Source organism: Trichosurus vulpecula, chromosome 9 (assembly GCF_011100635.1).
Source record: "Trichosurus vulpecula isolate mTriVul1 chromosome 9, mTriVul1.pri, whole genome shotgun sequence".
Lineage (NCBI taxonomy): Eukaryota > Metazoa > Chordata > Mammalia > Diprotodontia > Phalangeridae > Trichosurus > Trichosurus vulpecula.
The window spans coordinates 34,968,320-34,989,620 of NC_050581.1; the positions used below are offsets into that span (position 1 = coordinate 34,968,320).

At 36.0% G+C, this 21,301-nt stretch overlaps 1 protein-coding gene across 3 annotated transcripts in view; it reads right to left on the minus strand.

The window, feature by feature from the left end:
• Positions 1-21,301, minus strand: part of SMC5 (structural maintenance of chromosomes 5) — an 84,201-nt gene that overhangs the window by 36,813 nt on the left and 26,087 nt on the right. For all 3 annotated transcript variants that reach the window (XM_036738503.1, XM_036738502.1, XM_036738505.1), the window contains exons 6-11: positions 17,540-17,680; positions 15,940-16,101; positions 14,329-14,400; positions 10,075-10,330; positions 8,842-8,996; positions 6,742-6,855 (exon numbers count right to left, since the gene is read on the minus strand). In XM_036738503.1, coding sequence (XP_036594398.1) covers positions 6,742-6,855; positions 8,842-8,996; positions 10,075-10,330; positions 14,329-14,400; positions 15,940-16,101; positions 17,540-17,680 — 900 coding nt within the window. The remainder of the gene's footprint in view (positions 1-6,741; positions 6,856-8,841; positions 8,997-10,074; positions 10,331-14,328; positions 14,401-15,939; positions 16,102-17,539; positions 17,681-21,301) is intronic.

Below are 21,301 nucleotides of genomic sequence, written 5' to 3' on the forward strand. Positions count from 1 at the left end.
ATATTGGCCTGGCCTACCCATATGTACTAAATATTCCACCAGTTACTTAAGCTGTCCTATTATTTCTTTAAGGAACAATTTGTAATTGGATCTATACAAGTATTTTGTATAAGTTGGCAGACTGATCCCCAAATATTTTATACATTTATTTTGAATGAGATTTCCCTTTCTATTATTGCTTCTTAGGTATTATTATTAGACAGAAATGCTGTTGATTTTTGTGTATTTATTTTGTAGCCCACAACTCTGCTGAAATTATTAATTTTCTCAATAATATATTTGCTGACTGCTTCAGACTTTCTAAATAAACCATCTTGTCATCAGTAGCTTTATCTCCTCTTCAATTATTTTTATGGCTTTAATTTCTTTCTCTTGTTTTACTGCTATTGATACCATTTCATAGAACCATATCAGATAATAATGGGGAAAATGCCATTTTGTTTTTCTGTATCTTCTGGGAAAGCTCCTAGTGTATCCTCATTGTGTATGATGTACCATGGAGGACAAGAACAAGAGTCCCACAGATGGGATTGATGAGTTGCTGTATGAATTGTTGAAATAAATATTCTTATCAACTGATATCATGGCTCCATTAAAAAGCTGAATCTTATCTTGGCATTCTACTAGATGTATATCAGTCAATAAATATTTATTAAGCCGCTATTGTGTGCCAGACTCTGTGTTAAGTGATGGGGATACAAAAAAGAGGCAAAAGACAGCCCCTGCTCTCAAAAAGCTCACAATCCAAAGGGAGAGACAACAAACAAACACATAAGTACAACCAACCTATAAATAGGATAAACTGTAGATAACCAACAGAGCAAGTCACTAGAATCAAGGGAGAATCAGGGAAAGGCTTTCTGTAGTTGAGATTTTTAGATGGAACTTAAAGGAAGGCAGGGAAACCAGTAGACAGGGATGAAAAGTGAGAACATTTCCAAACATGGGGGCAGCCAGAGAAAATACCAGGGGCTAAGAGATAGAGTGTCTTGTTTATGAAACAGCAAGGAGGCCAGAGTCACCAGATCTAAAATATGTGGCTGGGGGGAGTAAGGTGTAAGACAGAGATATCAAACTCATTGCTAGCAAAACTCTTGAAAGCCTGAACCAGGTAAGTGGTTAAAATTTAACAAAGTAAACAAAAACGCAACATACATAATGTTAATTTGTGGTTCTTTAAGTCAATATATATCTTTCAGGGATCTATTTCTATTTCAGTTTAACACTACTGGTAAAAGAAAAGGGGGGAGGGGGTACCTAGGTTATGAAGGGCTTTAAGTGCCAGATAGAGGATTTTATGTTTGATCCTGGAGGGCATATGGAGCCACTGGAGCTTACTGAGTGGGTGTGTATGTGTATGACATGCTGAATGAAGGGCAGATTGGAGCAGTTAAAGGCAATAGTGGGCAGGCAGACCCACCAGCAGGCTATCTGTTTGCAACTGCTTTTTTTTTTTTTTTTTTTTTTTGCAAATCGCTATTATTGCAATAGCCCAGGAGAGATGAGGGCCTGTCGCAGAGTGGCAGTAATGTCAAAGGAGAGAAAGCGGCATATAAGAAATGTTGCAAAGGTTAAAATGGGCAGGCCAAGTGCCTCTGCAATTGGTGAAAAAGCTCACTCATCCTAAGCAGACAAGCTACTTAGAAAATAAAGTTCTCTAATCATTTATCCAGAAAAGAAATATCTTGACAACAAAGTCTTTGGCACTGTCAAACGGTTCAACATCAGAAACAGATATGATCTCTATCACTAGAAATAACACAACCATCTGCCTTACCAGCGTACCCTAATGCCCCCTGGGCATGTCCATGTCCACTTGCCCTGCAGCTGAACTCTCCAGTATGTATTGTCCTCTTACTAGAATATGAGTTTCTAAAGAACAGCGACTGTCTTCCTTTTCTATCTATATTCTCAGACCTTAGCGCATGCTTTTTCATTAGTTCATTCATCTTCATAGAAATGGCAATTAAGCTCATGGAAGATAATGATATAAAGATAATCAAATAAAAAGTACAGACAAAAAGAGAAGAGGGATCAAGACAGAGCCATATGTATGCATAGTCAGGAGGGTGTAAGAGAAGATAAAACCTGCACAGGAAATGAAGGAATGGTCAGAAAGTTAGGAAGAGAACCAAGAGAATGAAGTGTTATGAAAACCCAGAGAAACGATGGTATCCAGGAGAGGGCAATTAACAATATCAATTCTGGCAGAGAAGTCAAGAAAGACTGACTAATTAAGAGATTTTTGGTAACTCCGGAGAAAACAATTTCAAGTTTCAGGTGGATGATAAGATCTTAAGTCAAATTGCAAAGGACTGAGAAGTGGGAGAGGAACCAGAGACAAGAGGTGGATACTCCCCCTCCCAACCTCCCTGCCTATCAGGAATGTTATAAAGGAACAAGAAAGCAAATGCAATCTTAGCTTTAAGAGGCACCACTTCAGTGAATACGGAGGTCCCATTGTACTCTGCTCTGGGTAGGCTACATCTAGAATAATGTCATCAGTTCTGGCCATCACATTTTAGGAAGAAAAATAAGAAGCTGGAAAGGATCCAGGGCAGAGAATCAGGAAGGTGTGAAGTTTGGAGTTCATAATATATGAGAACTTGTTGAAGGATCTGGGGATACTGAGCCTGGAGAGAAAATGAATCGGGAGGATATAACAGCTGTCTTCAAACATATGAAGGGCTGTCACCTGGGAGAAGGATTAAACTTGTTTTATTTGGCTCCAGAAAGCAGAACCAAGAGCAATACTTTATAAAATACAAAGAAGGCTTCCAACTAAGAACGCAATGTTAGGATGTTGAAGAATCCATATCCTCCACAAACATACCACTAAAGCTCTAAAAATACACCAGAAGGAATACTGGTTAAAAAAAAAAAAGACCAGAGAGAAACTGTCCAGGCTCTGGGACTGCAGGAAAAGACTGTCAAAAACCAGCATTAGATCTGAGCAGAGACAATCCAGTGTAGGTAGAAGGCACAGTGTACAAGCAGTCTGGACCCACATGAAACCGGGCCAGACTGGTTGCCCAGTAAGCTCCACCCAAGTCACAAAAGGAGACCAGATCCAGCCAGTGAGCAGGCAGCATAATGCTTAGGCAGCCTATTCCTGAGCCCCCACAGGAGACAAGGTTAGACCAGCACGTGGGCAGTGGAGTGTCTAGGCAGCTCCTGCTTAAACTACTGCAAGAGACTGAACCAGCCTAATAAGGAAGCAGTCTGCCCAGACCAACACTCAGTCAGTCTAACCTTGATTCACAGTGGGAGATACAGCCAGACTACAGAAGCCTAGAAAACTCACATAGCCCACATCTGAACACTGCAAGAGACAAGCCAGAATAGCACTTAGGGAACCCTAGGGCCCAGGGAACTCAAACCTAAGCCATAGTAGAAAAAAGAGCCAGGACAAAACCTGGGGTTTTGCAGGAGGTCTGCTACCACATGTACAGTATTTGGTTGGAGTCTATCAGGGTCATGTGATGTAGGATGTGGCCACGTCTGGATTTGGGACTGCCCTGGGAGGTGACAGAGAAAAAACTGAGGTCAAAATCTAAGTCTAGCTATAAGGAGACTGAGTCAAAACCCAGGAATTGCTGCAGAGGGTGAGAACTACTCTTAGCCTCTATATTCAAAACCAAGAGGGACCTATCCATACCATCCAAGAATACAGGAAAGAGGAGAGTCTGAAAGCTCCAAACCAGAAACAGACTGGAGATATGAATAAATAGCACAAAATGCTAAACACAAGGGAGAAATACTATAAGTATAAATAAGAATAGACCAAGAAGTAAACCTAGAAGAAGAGAGGAACTCTGCAGCAAGTATATAAAAGTACCTGGAAGAATTTAAGCAAAAGATAATAAATGTGTTCAATGAAAGGAGAGTTAATGAAAAAAGAATGTGAAGTTGAATTAACAGGTAGAACAGAAAATAGTAAATCTTACCCAAGAACTGGATTCCTTGAAACTCAGAATGAGCTAAACAAAAAGCAATGACTCCATAACATAAGAAATATGAAAAATCAAAAGATAAGGAAATTTAAAGTATATATTACTAAAAAAAAATGACCTGGAAAAATAATCAAAGAGAGATAATCTAAGAATTAATTATTGGACTAACTAAAAATCAAGAAAGTAAACAAAAAAGCTTGGGTGACAGATTTCAAGAAATCACAAACGAAAACTGCCCAGATGCAAAGTAGAAAGAAAAAAAATTATTGGTTGCTTCCTAAAAGAAACCCCAAAATGAAAACTCCCCAAAACAGCCAAAATTCAGAGTTTTACAGGTCAATAAATACTGCAATCAACCAGAACGAAACATTTCAAGACTTAAGGAGCCATATTCAGGATCACTAAGATTTGACAGCTACTACTAAGAAGGAAAGGTAATCTTGGTAAATGATTTTCTAAAAGGCAAAAAGCTAAAAGCCTTACAACCAAGAAAAACTTACCTGCTAAAACTGAATAATATAGGGGGAAAAAAATGGACCCTTAATAGATTACCTTCAAAGGACTCCTGATGAAATACCAGAGCCAAATAAAATGTTCAAATGCAGACACAAAAGTGAAAAATTAGAAAAGTAAATACTTTGAGCAATGGAAGAGTCTATACAATGATGAAATGCTTATATTTTAATGGGGGAGAAGAAATAAATATCCCTTCAAAACCATAATATTTTCAAGAATCAGAGAGGGAGTTAAGTAAATTAAGTAAGACAGAGGACCTAGGGGTGATTTTGTTCTGTTTTAGTGGTCTTAAAAGAAGAAAGAAAAGGAGAGTAAAGGGAATATCGGAAGAAGGGGAAGGAAGTTGTTACAGTCAATTCTCAACTTTTGTGGGAGTAATGTTACTAGAAAATGGCACAAAAGTAAAAAAACGTGACGGTTAGTACATTGAACCTATGGGAAATAGGGTGTTAGGTTCCTGTGACCACCAAAAACTAATATTTTGCTAGTGATGACTGAAAATACATTTTTTTCTCCATACAATTCTTTATAACAAATCATTCATTCTAATAATATGTACTTTTCCTAACATAATAATCATGAAATAATCCATAAAATGCTGTATGTAAAATAAAATGGGTAACATGCAAAACATGTCTTGCTTAGTAATTCCCTAGAAGTCTGTGACCTTTTGTTGTAACCTCTCAATTAAAAAATGCTTTCAGACAATATTCATTTTTCTTAATACATGAAATACAAGTACCATAAACACTTCCCTCCTTTTTGTGGATGTAACGAATTGTTGATTTGTTGACACCAAACTCATGGTAGACAAAAGCCACAGACATTCTGGTGCAAAGTTTTTCTAACACCTTTATTTTCTCACTAAGCTGCATCACTAACTTTGCATGCTTGGGTTTAGAGACCAAAGGACTTGTACTACGCTTTAGAGGCATAATTTTATGCTAAAACTCAAGTTTTAAAGGCAAACAATGAAAATAGGTAATAAATGCACAGGGTTCTCTTTACAATGGTAGGTTAATAAAACCAGTAAAGCACTTAGTAGGTTATCAATTGCTCCACAAACTTGCTTGCATCACACCTCTCATTTTTTTCTCCACTCTGCATAGCTGTGGATTTATGCGGTTGTCAACATGAAAGCGCCAATTAGGTTACTAAGTCATGAAAGTTAAATGCACGAATGTTGAGGATTGACTATATCTCACAAAATAGGTATACACAAAACAGATAATATACAAATATGAAAGAAAGAGTGGGAGAAAATGGCATTACATGAATCTCACTCTCTCATCTGAACTGGGCAAAGGAGGACTGAATACACACTTATACACACATTCTCTTTGTTGTTTAGTTATGCCTGACTCTTTGTGACCCTATTGCGGATTTTCTTGGCAAAGATACTGAACTGGTTTGCCATTTCCTTCTCCAGCTCGTGTTACAGATGAAGAAATCGAGGCAAACAGAGTTAAGTGACTAGCCCAGGATCATACAGCTAGTAAGTGTCTGAGTCCGGATTTGAACTCAGGTCTTCTTGGGTTCAGGGTTAGCACTGTATCCACTGCACACCACCTATCTGCCCCACTATGTATGTGTATGTGTGTGTGTGTGTGTGTACACACACACACACACACACGTATGTATACAAAAATACACAAAGAATTTGGTGTAGAAATACATTAAACGTAACACGGAAAGAGGAAGGTAGCATTGATGAGGGATTAGTCATAAGCTGAGGGTTGAATGAGAAGGGGAGAGATTAAAAGAAAAGAAAAAAAGAGCAAACATCTGCAATTAGGAGCAGGGTAAGGAGAAGAAAAGAGAGGCAGGGGAGAAGTAGCTTGTCCACACTCGTGGTTTGCATGTCATCTCCCCAATTAGACTATAAGGCTCCATGAAAATAGGGACTGTCTTTCACCTTTCTTTGTATCCCTGGCATACAGTAGGTAATTAATAAATGTTGGTTGATTGACATTTCCACAAATAATATTCCATAATAATGTTACAAATTACAATTTGTTGCAATCTGCATAAACTGAGGCAATACTCACAAAAATAAAATCACAGATCCTTAAAGAATTAAATTTATGAAAAAGCCAGGGAGAAGACAACCAAAACCAAGAGAATCTATAAACAGTTACCTGCTAACAAAGTTAATTACATCAGGCTACCTCGGCAAGAGAAATAAAATTCTGGTTATTAGGCATTCTTTGAGCTCTAAAATTGAAAACATCCACTCAGATGTTCAAAGTATCATATATCGCTAGGAACTTGCCTGTTTGAGAAAATATTCCATGTCTTCTTGACTTTCAAATACAAAAGATCTCAAATCATTTGATGGAATATGGTTTTCAATATATTTGGCATTTTTATAGTCTTTCACGTGGATCTAAATCAAGAGAAGAAATGACATATTTATGACTATTGAAATCATTTAAAAATAGTGTCTTTATAAATGAACTATCAAAGGTCAAAAGTCCTAGAAGAAATACTGGTTTAAGGCTCAACATTTAAAAATAAATCCTGTTTAAGCTTGAATTACAATTTAATTTATCAAGTCTAGTCTTGCATATAGTTAAATATATTTATGAGAAAAAAGAAAGTCCAAAGCTCTATTAACAACTGATCACTAGAGCTGGTCGCTGACCAATATTTTACCTTCAGGGCATTTAAGTTCCTATTCTGTACATGTTTTTGGTGAATTAAAAAATATAAATGCATACAATACCCCAATAAGAATAAAAGTTTTTAATAAACATATCCAGCTACTGAAAAATTTCCCAGAACGCCCCAAACTTGACAGCTATCTTTACAATATACAAGAACATATGGAAATTGAAATGGGTAACAGGGAAATCAAATACAAAGAATGAAATAAAATCTCTTTAGAACTTAGAATTCATATGATGACTTTAATATGAAGCTAAACATTTTCAGTATAACAATTCTTAAATTTCATGTTTAATATCCTAGTATTTATTCAATATTTACTGAATACCTGCTCTTTGGCCAAGTCCTGTGCTAGGTACTGGGACAGGGCGAAGGAGAGCAAGGAGTTTATAAATGATCTAGTGGGTTTAAAAAAAAAAGTAAACTATATCATGAAATTCTCTGCAAAATAAACTTAAATTTTATTTAAATGATAAATGTGTCACACTAAGTGGATGAGAGAAGGCTGTTAGGAAAAAAGATGAAAACAGGATGTCAAATTCCAGTAAAGTTAAGAACCATTTTTAGTTAGCGTTTCTACCTGATTCTATTGTTGCTATAGAGACTTAATAAGAATCACTTCCCAAGATATATTTAATATTTAGGGTACTTCAAAAATGTCTCAAAACCTTTGAAATAACATTTTATTTCCAGTAATATTTAACTTTAAGGGAGATGTGCTTGAATCATTTAAAGTATTAGAAATCCACACACACACACACACACACACACACACACACACACACACACGAAGAGAGAGTGTGTGTGTGTGAGGGGGGCATCATGAGAATACTTTTATGCACACTATCACTAATATAAATTAAATATATGCAAGAGCAACAAATTGCTTTGAATATTTGCTGTAAATAAAAATGTGATTAAAATAAAATACGATTATGTTTCACTTATCCAATATTGAAGGAAAACTAGTGGTCTATTTAAACCAGAAGTTCTTACCCTTTTTTTATGTCATGGACCACCTTAGGCAGTCTCGTAAAGTCTTTGGCTCCCTTTTCAGAATAATGTTTTTAAATATACAAAATAAAATACATAGTATCACAAAGGAAACCAATTATAATAAAAGTTATCATAATATATTTTTTAAACGTTCATGGACTCCAGGTTAAGAACCCCCAATTTAAAGGAACAGTCTAGTAAATTCTTCTGTAAGTAAAATATCTTTTTGTTATGTAAATCATGATTCTCTGATCTATTTTATGTTTCATTATCTACACACAATATCCTATTTATCTAAGACTGTCACAGAATGGGTTATTCCACATAAGTGAATTTGAGATATCAATAAAACATATACTTTAATTACTAGATTTTCATTTAAATTACATTTAAAGTAGGCAAACATATACCTCCCTTATTAAACACAGCATAAACAAAATCTGATCTTGACAATTCAGGATCATTGTTATGAATATCAACTATTGCATTGTGTAATATGGTACAGTGAAGGCCTCAGAGATTACCTAGGTGTGAGAGATTGTACATTTAAACTTAATTCAAGACTAAAATCTGTTACAAGTGGCCAGACATATAACTTATGAAATAAATGAGGTGTTACTTTTCTAAAAATTCTTACTACAACAAATATAGTTAATCAATCACAATAGTGACAAAATAAGATGTTCTTAAAATAAACAGAATCTCTTACCATGAGCACTATGGGTTCAAAAACTGTTTTCTTAAATCTATGTTTATTTTTTCTTAGCCACATAACAGCATCATGTGTATCACGATATCTCATTCTCAATTTCTCTTCCCTTTGATTCAGTAAGTTATCAAGGCATATAATACGAGTAGTTACAGCTATTTTGGAAAAACAAAAATAAAGCATTATGCCCCTGAAAAGCATAGTGAGTTAATGCAGTTATTTATCAAACATTTGTTAAATATAGTATATCTAGCACTGTAATTGCTTCATAGGTAATTTTAAAAATAGAAAATACAAGAGTCATCCTCAATTCCTCATTCTCTTAACAACTTATATCCAATCTGTTGCCGGGTCCAACTTTGAATCATTTCTCATGTACATCCCCCTTTTCTACTGATACTGCCATCACCCTGGTGCAAGGCCTCAATATGTTGTTGCTAGAATACTGCAATACCTTTTGGGTGATTTCTCTGTCACAAGTCTCTCCCCACTCTAGTCAACCTTGCACTTAGCTGTCAAAGTGATCTTCTTAAAAGCAGATGTCTGATCACGTCATTCCTTCATTCCCACTCCACCCCACTCAATAAATTCCAGTGACTCTGTCACCTCAAGAATAAAATATAAAATTGTTTGCTTTTCAAAGCTCTTCATAACCTGGCCCCTTCCTACAATCTTCTTACAACCCCCAACATATTCTGTGATGCAGTAACATTGGTTTGTTGATCCTCAAACAGGACACTACATCTCTAGACTGCATGAATTTTTATTGGCTGTCTCCTATGCTTGGAATTATCTCCCTTCTCATACCTGTCCCTGGAATCCATCAAGTCCCAGATAGAATCTCACCTTGTACAAGAAGCCTTTCCTAATTACTTTTAGTGCTAATGCCTTCCCTCTGAGACTATACCCAATTTATTCTGTACATGTATTTTTTGAATAGAATTGTTTGCATGTTGTCTTCCCCTTTAGATTATGAGCTCCTTGAGAACTGGGGCTGTCTTTGGCCTTTCTTTGTATCTCTAAAGCTTAGCTCAGAGCCTTACTCATAGTATACACTTAAAAATGCTTGCTGAATGACAGGAAGTAAATATCTAACACATGAAAACAACAGTGGATTGTAGGACAGCCTCAGGTTTTATACAAACCAAATGGGGGAAAATAATATAGCTTTTATTTAAACCAACATAGTATTTAAGTACACACACACTTTGGCAGAATTTTAACAAAACTTACTGGCTTTTTCTTTATGTAGACTTTTTATCTCTTTTACCCTCTCATTTATCTCTACATCAATTGCTGACTTTTCCTCTTCCACTTGTTTCAGTTCATCATTAAGGATATCAATTTGAGGCTGCAGATTCTCGCAGTTTCCTATAGACTCAATTTCACTCTGCCAATCATCAATCATCTTACGAGTGTTACTTATTCTCTGCAGTCTATTATCCTCTTCATCTCGCTTCACTCTGAAAGCATGCTTTGCTTCTTCAATCTAACAAGAGTAAAAGAGTAAGTTATTACTTGGGAATTTTTTTGTTGGTTTATAAGGCTCTATTACTGATTTTTTAAAAAGGTAACATCAGCATTCTAAGTATACAAATATTTTATTCCTTACTAAAGGTGACAAAATCCTATTTTAAGCCCAACTATGTATTTCAAAGTATATGTAAACAAGAGTCATTCTAAGGCCTATCAAGTAAATACGAGCAAAATTCAGTCATGGGGCACAATAGAAATATAATGTGGTAACAATAACAAATTCATAGAAACAAATGAAACTTGATGAATATCCAAATTTTTATACTTAAAAAGAAACCATTTTGCTGCAGAAAAATTCAAAACTCCAATGTTCAATAAACTGAAAAATATAAATTATTAAGGAACTCTCTGATAAAAAATGCTTGGAGAACTGGCAGAAATTAGGCTTATATCAACACTTATGCCATATTCCATTACATATTTTAAGTGGATACACAACCTTAATATTAAAGACCAGACTGATTATATGAAACTGAACAGCTTCTGTACAACAAAATGAATGTACTCAGGATAATAAGGGAAGTGGTTGAATGGGAAAACTTTCTTTCAAGTTTCTCTGATGAGATTTTAGTATCCAAGACAACTAACATATATGTAAGACCAAAAGACAACCCCAATAAATGGTCAAAAGATAGGAAGAAAGAGTTCACAAAAAAAGAAGTGCAAACTATATTAACAACCATATGAAAGAATACTCCAAGTCCCTAATAGTAAGAGAAATTTAAACCAAAAAGGCCTCACCTAAGGTTTTCTTCACACCTAGTAAACTGGCAAAGATGACAAGAGAAGAGAATAGTTAATGCTGGGTAGGCTGTGGGAAGATAGGCACACTGGTCCATTGCTGATGGGCCTACAAATCAGTACAACCATCTTTTTTTGTCTTAGTCTTTTAATATAAAAAAATTTTCCCCCCTCACCTTTATTTTGAGTTCTAAATTCCCTCCTCATTCCTTACTCATTGAGAAGGCAACTCCCCCCTTCCCCAAACCCAAAGGTCATTACAAATATGTTATAGGCATGCAAAACAAATTCCTGCATTAGCTATGTCCCTCATACCCACAAAGGAGGAAAAGAACATGGGCTTCAGATCTGCCCTTTGAACCCATCGCTCCTCCATCTAAAGGTGGAAAGCATGTTTTATCATGAATTCTTCAGAATTATGGCTAGTCACTGTGTTGATCAAAATCGCTAGATCTTTCAGAGCCTACAATATTGTTGTTAATGAATAAATTGTTCTCCGTGATTCTGCTAACTTCACTCTGTATCAGTTCATACAAGTCTTCCCAAGTTTTTCTAAAACTGACCCTTTCTTATAGCACAGTAGTATTCCATCATCTATATAGCAGAACATGTTTAGCTATTTCCTAACTGATAGGTACCCCTCAATTTCCAAATCTTTGCTACAACAAAAAGAGCTATATTAGAAATAATTTTGTACAAATGGGTCCTCTTTCTCTTTCCTTGACCTTTTTGGGTGTACAGATCCAGGAGCAGTATCTTTTCAATAGAAAGAATAGCTTTTTGGGCACAGTTCCAAATTGTTCTCCAAAATGGTTGGATTAATTCATGGCTCCACCAAGGATGCATTTAGTGTACCTATTTTTCACATGCCCTTCAGCATTTGTCATTTGTCTCTTTTGTCATTTTAGTGATTCTGATGGTGCAAGGTGGTACCTCAGAACAGCTTCAATTTGTGTCTATTAGTGATTTTTTCATATGGCTATTGACAGCTTGGATATCTTCTTCTAAAAACTGCCTGTATATCCTTTGACTGTTTACCAATAGGGAAATGGCTCTTATTCTTATAAATTTTACTCAGTTCCCCATGAATCTTAGAAATGAGATCTTTATCAAAGAAATATGCTGCAAATATTTCCCAATTTTTTGCTTCTCATCTAATTTTAGCTGCATTGGTTTTGTTTGTGCAAAAAAGTATCTAATTTATGGAATCAAAATTATCCATTTTCATCTGGTTAACCTTGTTATCTCTTGTTTGGTCATGCGTTTTCCCCCATCTATAGATATGACAAGGTCCTCTAATTTGTTTATTATATCACCCTTTACGTCTAAATCATGTACCCATCTGGAGCTTTTCTCTTGGCTGGCATTCTCCTCTCCCTGGAATACTCTCCCCACTTCTGCTCCAACTACTGACCTTCTTGGCTTCTTTTAGGTCCCAACTAAAACCCTACCTTCTACAGAAAGCTTTCTCTAACCCCTCTTAAGTCTAGTGCTCTTCTTTCCTACTTATCCTATCTATAACTTGTTTTGTATATATTTATTTGCATGGTGTCTCACTCACTAAACTGTTAAGTTCCAGCGACTGTCTTTTGTCTCTTATGTTCATTTGCTTCTATATATTATGTATCTAATCTACTGTACTGATCAACCTTTATTTCTTATCCACGACCAAACTGTTTTGTCAATTATGTCTTCATAGTGTAGTTTAAGACCATGTACTGCTAGGTTTCTTTCCTTCCTGTTGTTTTTCATTTATTACCTTAATATTCCTGACCTTCTGTACTTCCAGATGCATTTTGTTATAAATTTCTCTAGCTCTATAAAGTCATTTTTTTGTGGTTTGATTGGGATGATACTGAATAAGTAAATTAATTTACTTTGTCATTTTTATTATAATGGCTCAGCCTGCCCATGAGCAATTAACATTTACTCAGTTATTTAGATCTGCCTTTATTTGTGAAAAGAGCATTTTATAATTGTGTCCATATAGTTCCTGTGTCTTGATAGGCAGACTCCCAAGCTGAGGTTTGCATAACCCGACCTGAAGTTTTTCTAAGAATTCATCCAAACACAATTTAGAAATTTTCTTGCTTTTTATTAACTAGGTTTAATAACAGTCTCTTCTTCCCCTTACATCTTCGAAGAAACACTTGCCTTCTTTTGGTGCTGAAAATGCATATATAAGCTCTTCTAACTTTGTTGCTTTTTTTAGATTCAAGATTCTCAAAGCTTTCTAAAAGCTACTTACGTTACATATCCTACTTCAATTTCACTTTGTATCAGCTACTGGGAGAAAACTTCTAGAACTTTAGAAAAGAACAGGCAGAAGGGGGAGTTAAAGAGTACCACTTTACTCCTGTCTTTACTTTCCTGTCTTTTCAACTATGAAGTAGAAGAACGAAGAAGGGAAAAATGACATTGATACGTAAGTTTCAGCATGAAACCTGTATAATTATCTCTTCCCAAATAGAAATTTCCCTGGCAATTTATACTTTTTGGAAGAGGACAAAGCAATTTCATGACATACTTTAAACTATAACCAAAAATGCAAATAAAATATTTCCTTCAAAGGTAGCAATCTATTTATTCACATATATTATATTCATATCTAAATATTTCTTGGAGGGAATGGTAACAGTTAACTTCCATGTAAAAGCAAATTAATTCTACTGAGCACAAAAAAGCCCTCATGGAAAGAAATTCCAATGAGGTTATTGGGTATGTTTTTATCATTTATATCTTAATTAACTTAGGAGATCCTAATCACTTAGGTCCACTATTCCCATGAGCAGGAAATACTAATCCTCAGAGGATTCCCTATTCAACCAGTAAATTTTGAACAAGCCTTTCTATCACATGATAGTGCAGGGAGAGCTTTAACAAAGCTGCAATTCCCCAGAAATTTCCCATTTCACTCTTATATTTGTACCAGGTTTCTATGCTCTAGAACAGGTATTCTTAATCTTCTTTGTATCATGGATCCCTTTGGCAGTATGGTAAAGCCTATGGACCTCTTCTCAGAATGATGTTTTAAATGCAAAAAGAAAAAAAGTATAGGATTACAAAGCAAACCAATTACACTGAAATACAGTTATAAAAATATTTGTAAAAATAAGTTTACAAACCCCACATTAAGAACCATTGCTCTAGGGCAATATCAGTACATGTATTACTAATTCAGGTAGTTAATATCTCATTATGCAGTCTTACTTGTTTTTCTCTCCTTTCTAATGCATCTTTTTTTTCTTTGCATTTACAAGATGTATCTCTAATATCATTATTCTGTAAGGAAATAAAAATGTATATAAGTTAAAATTTAAGTAAGTGCATAGTCATTCATCTGACCCTAATTTTCCAGATCTCAAGTAGGCAGGGAAGCTAGGCAAACTTACATAGTAGTACAGCAGGATCCTTCCCACGGTACCTTAAGTTCAAGTCATCATGTTTGTAAACAAATGCCCAAACATTAATTTTCTAGTAGTATAAGCATGCCTATGCTTGTCTCTTTTTTTTTTAACCAATGAGAAAGTTTTTCTCTACTTGACTCCCTGTTCTTTAGCATTTTGCCCTGTGAAGACAGAATTTCTGGTACAGTCAAATCTACTATTTTGGATTTTTTTTTAGTAGCTACTATCACTCAGATTACTAACAAAAATGCTTTTAAAAAGTAAAATGAAATTGCTTTTTAAAAGTTTGGAATAGAGATGAACAAGTGTATCAGAATATAATTTTTATAACACAGAATTAATAAGGAGAACAAGAACAGACTGGATTTCCTTTAGTAAACTGCACCTTTTTCCAGAAACAAAGGGCAGGCTTACACACCAATATGGAGGCACGTGGTGGGTATGAGCTGGTTGCAACGCATTACTGAGGAAGAAATTCAAAGAATAGGGGCAAAATTCATTAGGAAAATAGGAAGAGTAGATGGGCAAGTGCTGTGGCAATAACAAGTGATATCAGGTGGATAGCCCAAATATTTGGTCCCACCAATATCCTCTTATCAAGGAAAGTTAAGGAATGTCATTAGGTGGATCCCCTATAGTAGGTTTATAGGAAGTCTCCCAAAGGATGGGTAGGGACGGATTAGTGTAAGAGGGAACATCCAGCAGACTGATGAGATCTCATATGCATATGAATAACGAGTATTTCAACAGAAATGATATTTGAGATCTAAATAGTAAAAACTGTACTATAAAAACAATGCACTATGTTTCAAATGTTCAACATGAGGAACTCATCAAGAGGAACATGCATTTGCAAAGTTTTTTCCAACAATATGTGGAATATTGTTGTGCTAAGACATCTACACTTTTGTCCAAACCAGTCGAGAGGGCTGGCTAGGATCAAGATTGTAATGTGTTCGGCAATTTTTTTCATTGTGTGAAGCTTAACATTCAGTACAGGGATCATACCTGTGACACTGGGTTTGTTTAGAGTGATTCATGACTGCAGTTGTAGTATAATGAATAAAAAACACAATTGATTAGGAATCTGAAGAGTCAAAGCCTAATTTTACTTTCTTAAACATTCTGAGCCTCATCTGCCAGACAGTTAATCTTTAAAAGGTCCCTTCCAAATATAAAGTTTGATGACTTTAAGATTATATGTACAGCTTCTTTGTAAATTTTAAAGCGCTACATAGATGTTATTCCTATCAGAAAGTTTTGGTAGAGAGAATGCTCTACAGGCAGAATCTCTTCCCAATTCCTTAGTTCCTACAAGGGCAGATTTGGTAGCAACAACTTAGGCTCTATATTACACATTTTTGCTCAGCTCTTCTATATGAAAACAAACTGAAATTCAATGTAAATACAGTACCTTCACTTTGACCTGATTATCCAATTGTCGGCGCTGCCTTTCATACTCTTGAATTCTTTGTGTTAGAGGGCCCTGTGTCTCTTTGAGTTTTCTAAGCTCTTCCTTCATCTGGTCACGATTCTGTTTTACTTCTTCATACTGCTGGCGAACATTTTCATATTCCTTGGAAAAAAGTGAGGTGATGGAATTTAACCTGCTATTCTAGGTTGGTACATAAATGATGTTAAAGTACGTGGGCTAAAGAGTGAGAGTAGGAAGAAAAATAGGAGATGGAAAGATAAAAAGATGTAAATTAGGAGGAAAAATAAAGAAATACTTGAGAATAGGGCAGGGATAAAGAAAAAAGGGACAAACATAGAATGTGTCCAGAGGTCTTCCTAGTATCCAAAAACAACCATTCCTATTCTATTTAAGTAGTAAAATGGTAAAGAAAAACAAATTTCATAATGCATCCTCATTGACAGTGGATACATTAATGAAGTCCAGAGCACGAATTCAAATTATAGCCCAAAACCTTAAAGTGAAAAACCATAGTGCTCTGACTGAAAGTTATCTTAAGAGATGTTAATTCACAAGGACTAAATAATTAAGTAATTTAAGGGCACTAAAGGTTCAAAAGCAAATACTTTATATAGCAATTAGAGGCAGAACCATAGAACACAGAGAATGGGATTTTAGCAAAAATATTTTAGATGAGTCAGAAGGTAAATTCTATATTAACTGTATCTTCCAAGTGGTTTCTCAATGACCTGACCATCATGATATGAAGAGACTAAATTCTCACAAACACGTGCACACATGCGCATGCATATACATACACTCTATTTCTCTCTCTTTCTTTATGAACTCTTGAAAATACACAGATTTTCATTTACAAATGCAAATCAAACATTTTTCATTTTTAAGAGTTGCCATGGCCAAAAGTATTTTTCCTGGATGGCTGACCTTCTGGTGGTGAGTTCTTCTACCCTGAGCTAGCTAGGCTGATATGCCTAGACTACAGCCAAAGTGTCCACTGCCAGTCTAACAGTCTTTCTGGCTTGATAAAACCTAATCCATGCCAAAACGAAGCAGTAGAGTAAAACCTGATTGGAAACCCTAGGTGAGCAAGATTTAAAAAACCTGATGTGATCCATTCCAATTCAGCAAGAATTCATCATTAAGCATCTAGTAGTATATGCAAAGGCATTTACAGGCTGGGGTTACAAGGACGAAAAGAGATATATCCCCCTGCCCCCAAGGAGCTTACCTTTCTACCAGGAGACACAATATATTAAGTAATAAGTATATATATGATTACTAAATGAGAGAAATCTTTAGCTGAAGTCTTTATACAGAATTCTCAGATACAGATTAAACAACAAAATAATACTTGATTAACTTATCTGTAATAAAACAGTAATTAATAACAAGTGAACAAATACAATTCCACTAAATGGAACAAGAAAACATACTGTAGTTAGTATATGTAATAAATGAAGCAAAAGATTGTAAAATAGATGTGGTACAACAAAGGTGCATTCTTTATTGCTGCTTATCCACTTGAACTACCCATCTTTTTCATTTGAAGAGGAAATTGTCTCCAAAAATTAAGACTTACCACCCACGGCCTTTTTGCTTCAAGCATCTCAATTAAATCCAAATGACGTTTGCACTCATAATATCTCTCCACATCCTGCTTATGTCTTTCATTAGTCTGTTTCAATTTTTCCAAGTGGTCACTTTTCTCTTTGCATGCAGTCTATACAGGCATAAATTACACAAAGCAGACTAAAAATACTTGTAGGTAAAAATCTGTTAAAATAAAAAATCTGATACATGTAAAAATTCCATTATGGTGAGTTCCATAGGACCTTCAATTTATATTACAGTAATAAAATTTAAATGATAAGGAATTTTATTATTATTATTATTATTATTGGCATTCTCAGTCTTCAGATTCTAGAAATGAAACTCAATTTAATTCAACAAAAATTTACTAAGCCTCTATGGTTAAAGTACAATTTCAACATTGTGAATTAGCAACCAGAAAGACGTCTTCTAAACATAAAATCAAGGTGTCATAAACAAGTTACTCTCAATCCACTTGCTTTTCAAAGACACTAAATCATTTTGAGTTATGTGCTAGCTTTGTTTCTGTTTCATAGTTGAGAGCTAATGTAAGATTTTCAGGTGGGAAAGTTTTCGGATGAAAATGACTGATATGGGGAAGGAATAATGGATTTGCAGTCAAGAGGATCAGGGATCAAATTCTGGATCTGGTACTTACTAGTTGTACGACCCTGAACATGTAACTTAACTCCTCTAGGTCCCAGTTATCTCATATTAAGATGAGAGGATCAGATTCGTTAATATCTAAGAGCCCTTTTAGCTTTAAATTCCCTTGGACTTCTATAGGAAAATATATTCCCCCCCGGTATTATGCACCACATAGAAAACATATTATAATCAGTTTTTCACACCTTACTACCAGCTCTCTACTAAGAAATGAATTGAATCCTGTTACGGAATTCTTCTGTGAATGGCATTCATCATAACAGGATTATATTAGTCTGTATATCATTAAAACTAAGACTAAAAGTTGTAATACTGGATAATTTTTGCTCTTTTTGGGAGGTGGGGTAGGGGGGGAGTATACCCAGAGCTTAGCTTAGTGCCTGGAACATAGTAACAGCTTAATAAATGTTTGCTCACTGACCAATCACCATCAAGTAGATTGATGAGACAACACAATTCAGTGAAAATAGCATTGGATTTAGGGTCAAAAGACTTGGATTCAAATCTCAACTTTGTTATTTATATTACTTGTGTGACCTAGTGCAATTCCCTTAACCTCTCTGAATCTGAGTTTCCTCATATGTAAAAAGAGGGGGTTGGACTCTAACATTTTCTTGGTCTATACCTATGGAACACTCTTACAAAGATAAGCAAATAAAAGGTAATTTCAAGTAGAGACAAACAACTAGGGAGATGAACAAAGGCTTCCCAGAGAAAGTGGCCCTGTCCATAGCCTTGAAGGAAGCTAATAATTATAGGAGGAAAGAGGACATATAAAAGAATGGAGGCCTCATTTGGAGAAAAGCAAGTAGGACAGTTTGGTTCAAATGTAGACTGTGTGAAGAGGAGTAATGGGATATAACGCAGGCTGGGAATGTATTGTGATGGATTTTAATTGCCAAGCTGAGAAAACAGCATTTTATCTAAGAGGCAATAGTGAACCACTTAAGATTCTTGGGTAGGGAAGTAACGTGGTAAGATCTGTACTTTAGGAAGATTATTTTAGCAACCAATCTATTAATAAGAATTTATTAAGTGCCTAATATATGCCAAATGCTGGGCCCACAAATAGAAAAGTAAGACAGCCTGAGCTCTCAAGGAGCTTCAAGTCAACTACGGGGATACAAAGTATTCACGGATAAGGAAATACAAGGTGAGGCAGGAACAACTGGGAGAATCAGAAAAGGCCTTTTGAAGAAGGTGGTACTTGAGTTAAGCTTTGAAGGAAGCTAGAGGTTCCAAGAGACAAAGCTGAAGAGGAAGAAAATTCCAGGGATGAAGAATAATCTATGGATTATCAAAGGCACTGAGTCAGGAAAGGAAATCTTGCACATATTGAAAAGCCAGTTTGGCTAGATAATCAAGTGTGTGTATGTCTGGAGAGGTCATATGTAAACATCTTAGAAAACTAGACTGGAGGCAGACCATGAAGGACTTTAAATATCAAAAGGAGTTTGCACTTTAAACCTAAAGATAATGGGAAGCCAATGAAGCCTCTGAAGCAGGAGAGTGATATGGTCAGACCTCTACACTGGAAAGAACAATTTAACATCTGGCTGTGCAGAAGAAAGAGAAATTGAGAGATCAATTAGGAAGTGATGGTAATAGCTCAGGTAGGGGATGATGAAGGCCTAGACTAATATGACTGTGATGTGATAAGGGGATGGACATGAGGAATACTGAGGAGGCAGAAATGACAAGACTCAGAAAATGATTACATATGGGGAGGGGTGTGTGAGTGAGAAAGGTTGAAGATGATGCCTAGATTGTGAAGGTGGGCAAGTGACAGAACGGGGGTGCTCCTGAGATAAACTGGTAAGTAGAGAGGTAATTCTGTTTTGGCATGGTGAATTTGAGATGCCTACACAACATGCAGCTGGTGATGGAGGACTAGATTGGGGGATTAAAGGTGGATACATAAATCTGAGAATTACCTGCATAGAAATGACAATTGAACTCATGGGAGTTGATGAAGTCACCAAGACAGAAAGTGTAAAGAGAGAACAGGACAGGACGGATCCTAGTGTACATCAAAACAAAGATGTAGGACATAACTGATAAACCTACAAAGCAGACTTAGAACTATCAGCCCTAGAGATAGGAACATGATTAAAGAAGTTTATCTTGGAATGAGACAGAAGGGGATCAAGGTCATAAATAGAAGGGGTTAGGCTTGGCAAGGAGAAAGGTTAAGGTGATGGATGATGCTGAGGTATTTTGAAGGATGGTCCTGGGAAGGTGAGAGGGCTTGTACCCATGGCAGAGCTATGTGAAGAATGAACTGAGGAAGGGAGAGAGAGGAAGAAAACTCCAGTTAGGAGTCTATTGTTAAAGTCTAGGTGAGAGGTGATGACAGTCTAAACTAGGGAGTGGCCACATAAGTGAGGAGAAAGGGATGGATGAGAAACACACAACATAGGGAGAATTGATAAGGCTTGATAACTGACTGGATGGGTATGGAAGTGTGAGGGATAAGCAGAGGATGACTTTAAGGTTTTAAACCTGAGTAACTAGAACACAGTGGAAATACCTTCAACTGACATAGGTATGCTTGGAAAGAGCTATAACTTGTAACAAAGGACTGCAGCTATGGGGGTGAGGGATTGGGACTAGAGTCATCTGCATAGAGATGATAAAGGAGCTTCAGAGCCTGATAAGATCAAATGATGAAATCACCAAAAGAGAGGGCAAAAAGAGAAAAAAGGACCCACGACTGATTCTTGAGTAAGACCCATGGTAGCGGATGACGATCCAGTGAAAGACTGGTCAGACAGACAGTAAAAGCAGAAAGAACGGCTAAGGGGAAAGAAAGGATATTCAGAAGGAAGTAGTCAATGTTTCCGAAAGCCAAAGAGAGGTAAAGAAAGATGGAAATTATGAAAAGGCGACTGAATTTAGCAATTAAAGAGTTCTTCGTCAACTTTAGAGAGCAATTTCAGTCAAGTGGTCAGAAGCCAGCTTGTAAAGGTTTGAGAAAGGAAGTAAAAAAGTGGTGTCTGTTTTTTTCTAGCAACTTTGCTCTGAAAGGGAGGGGAGACAGAGGAAAAATGTAAGCTCCTTGACAGTAGGGACTGTCTTTTGCCTC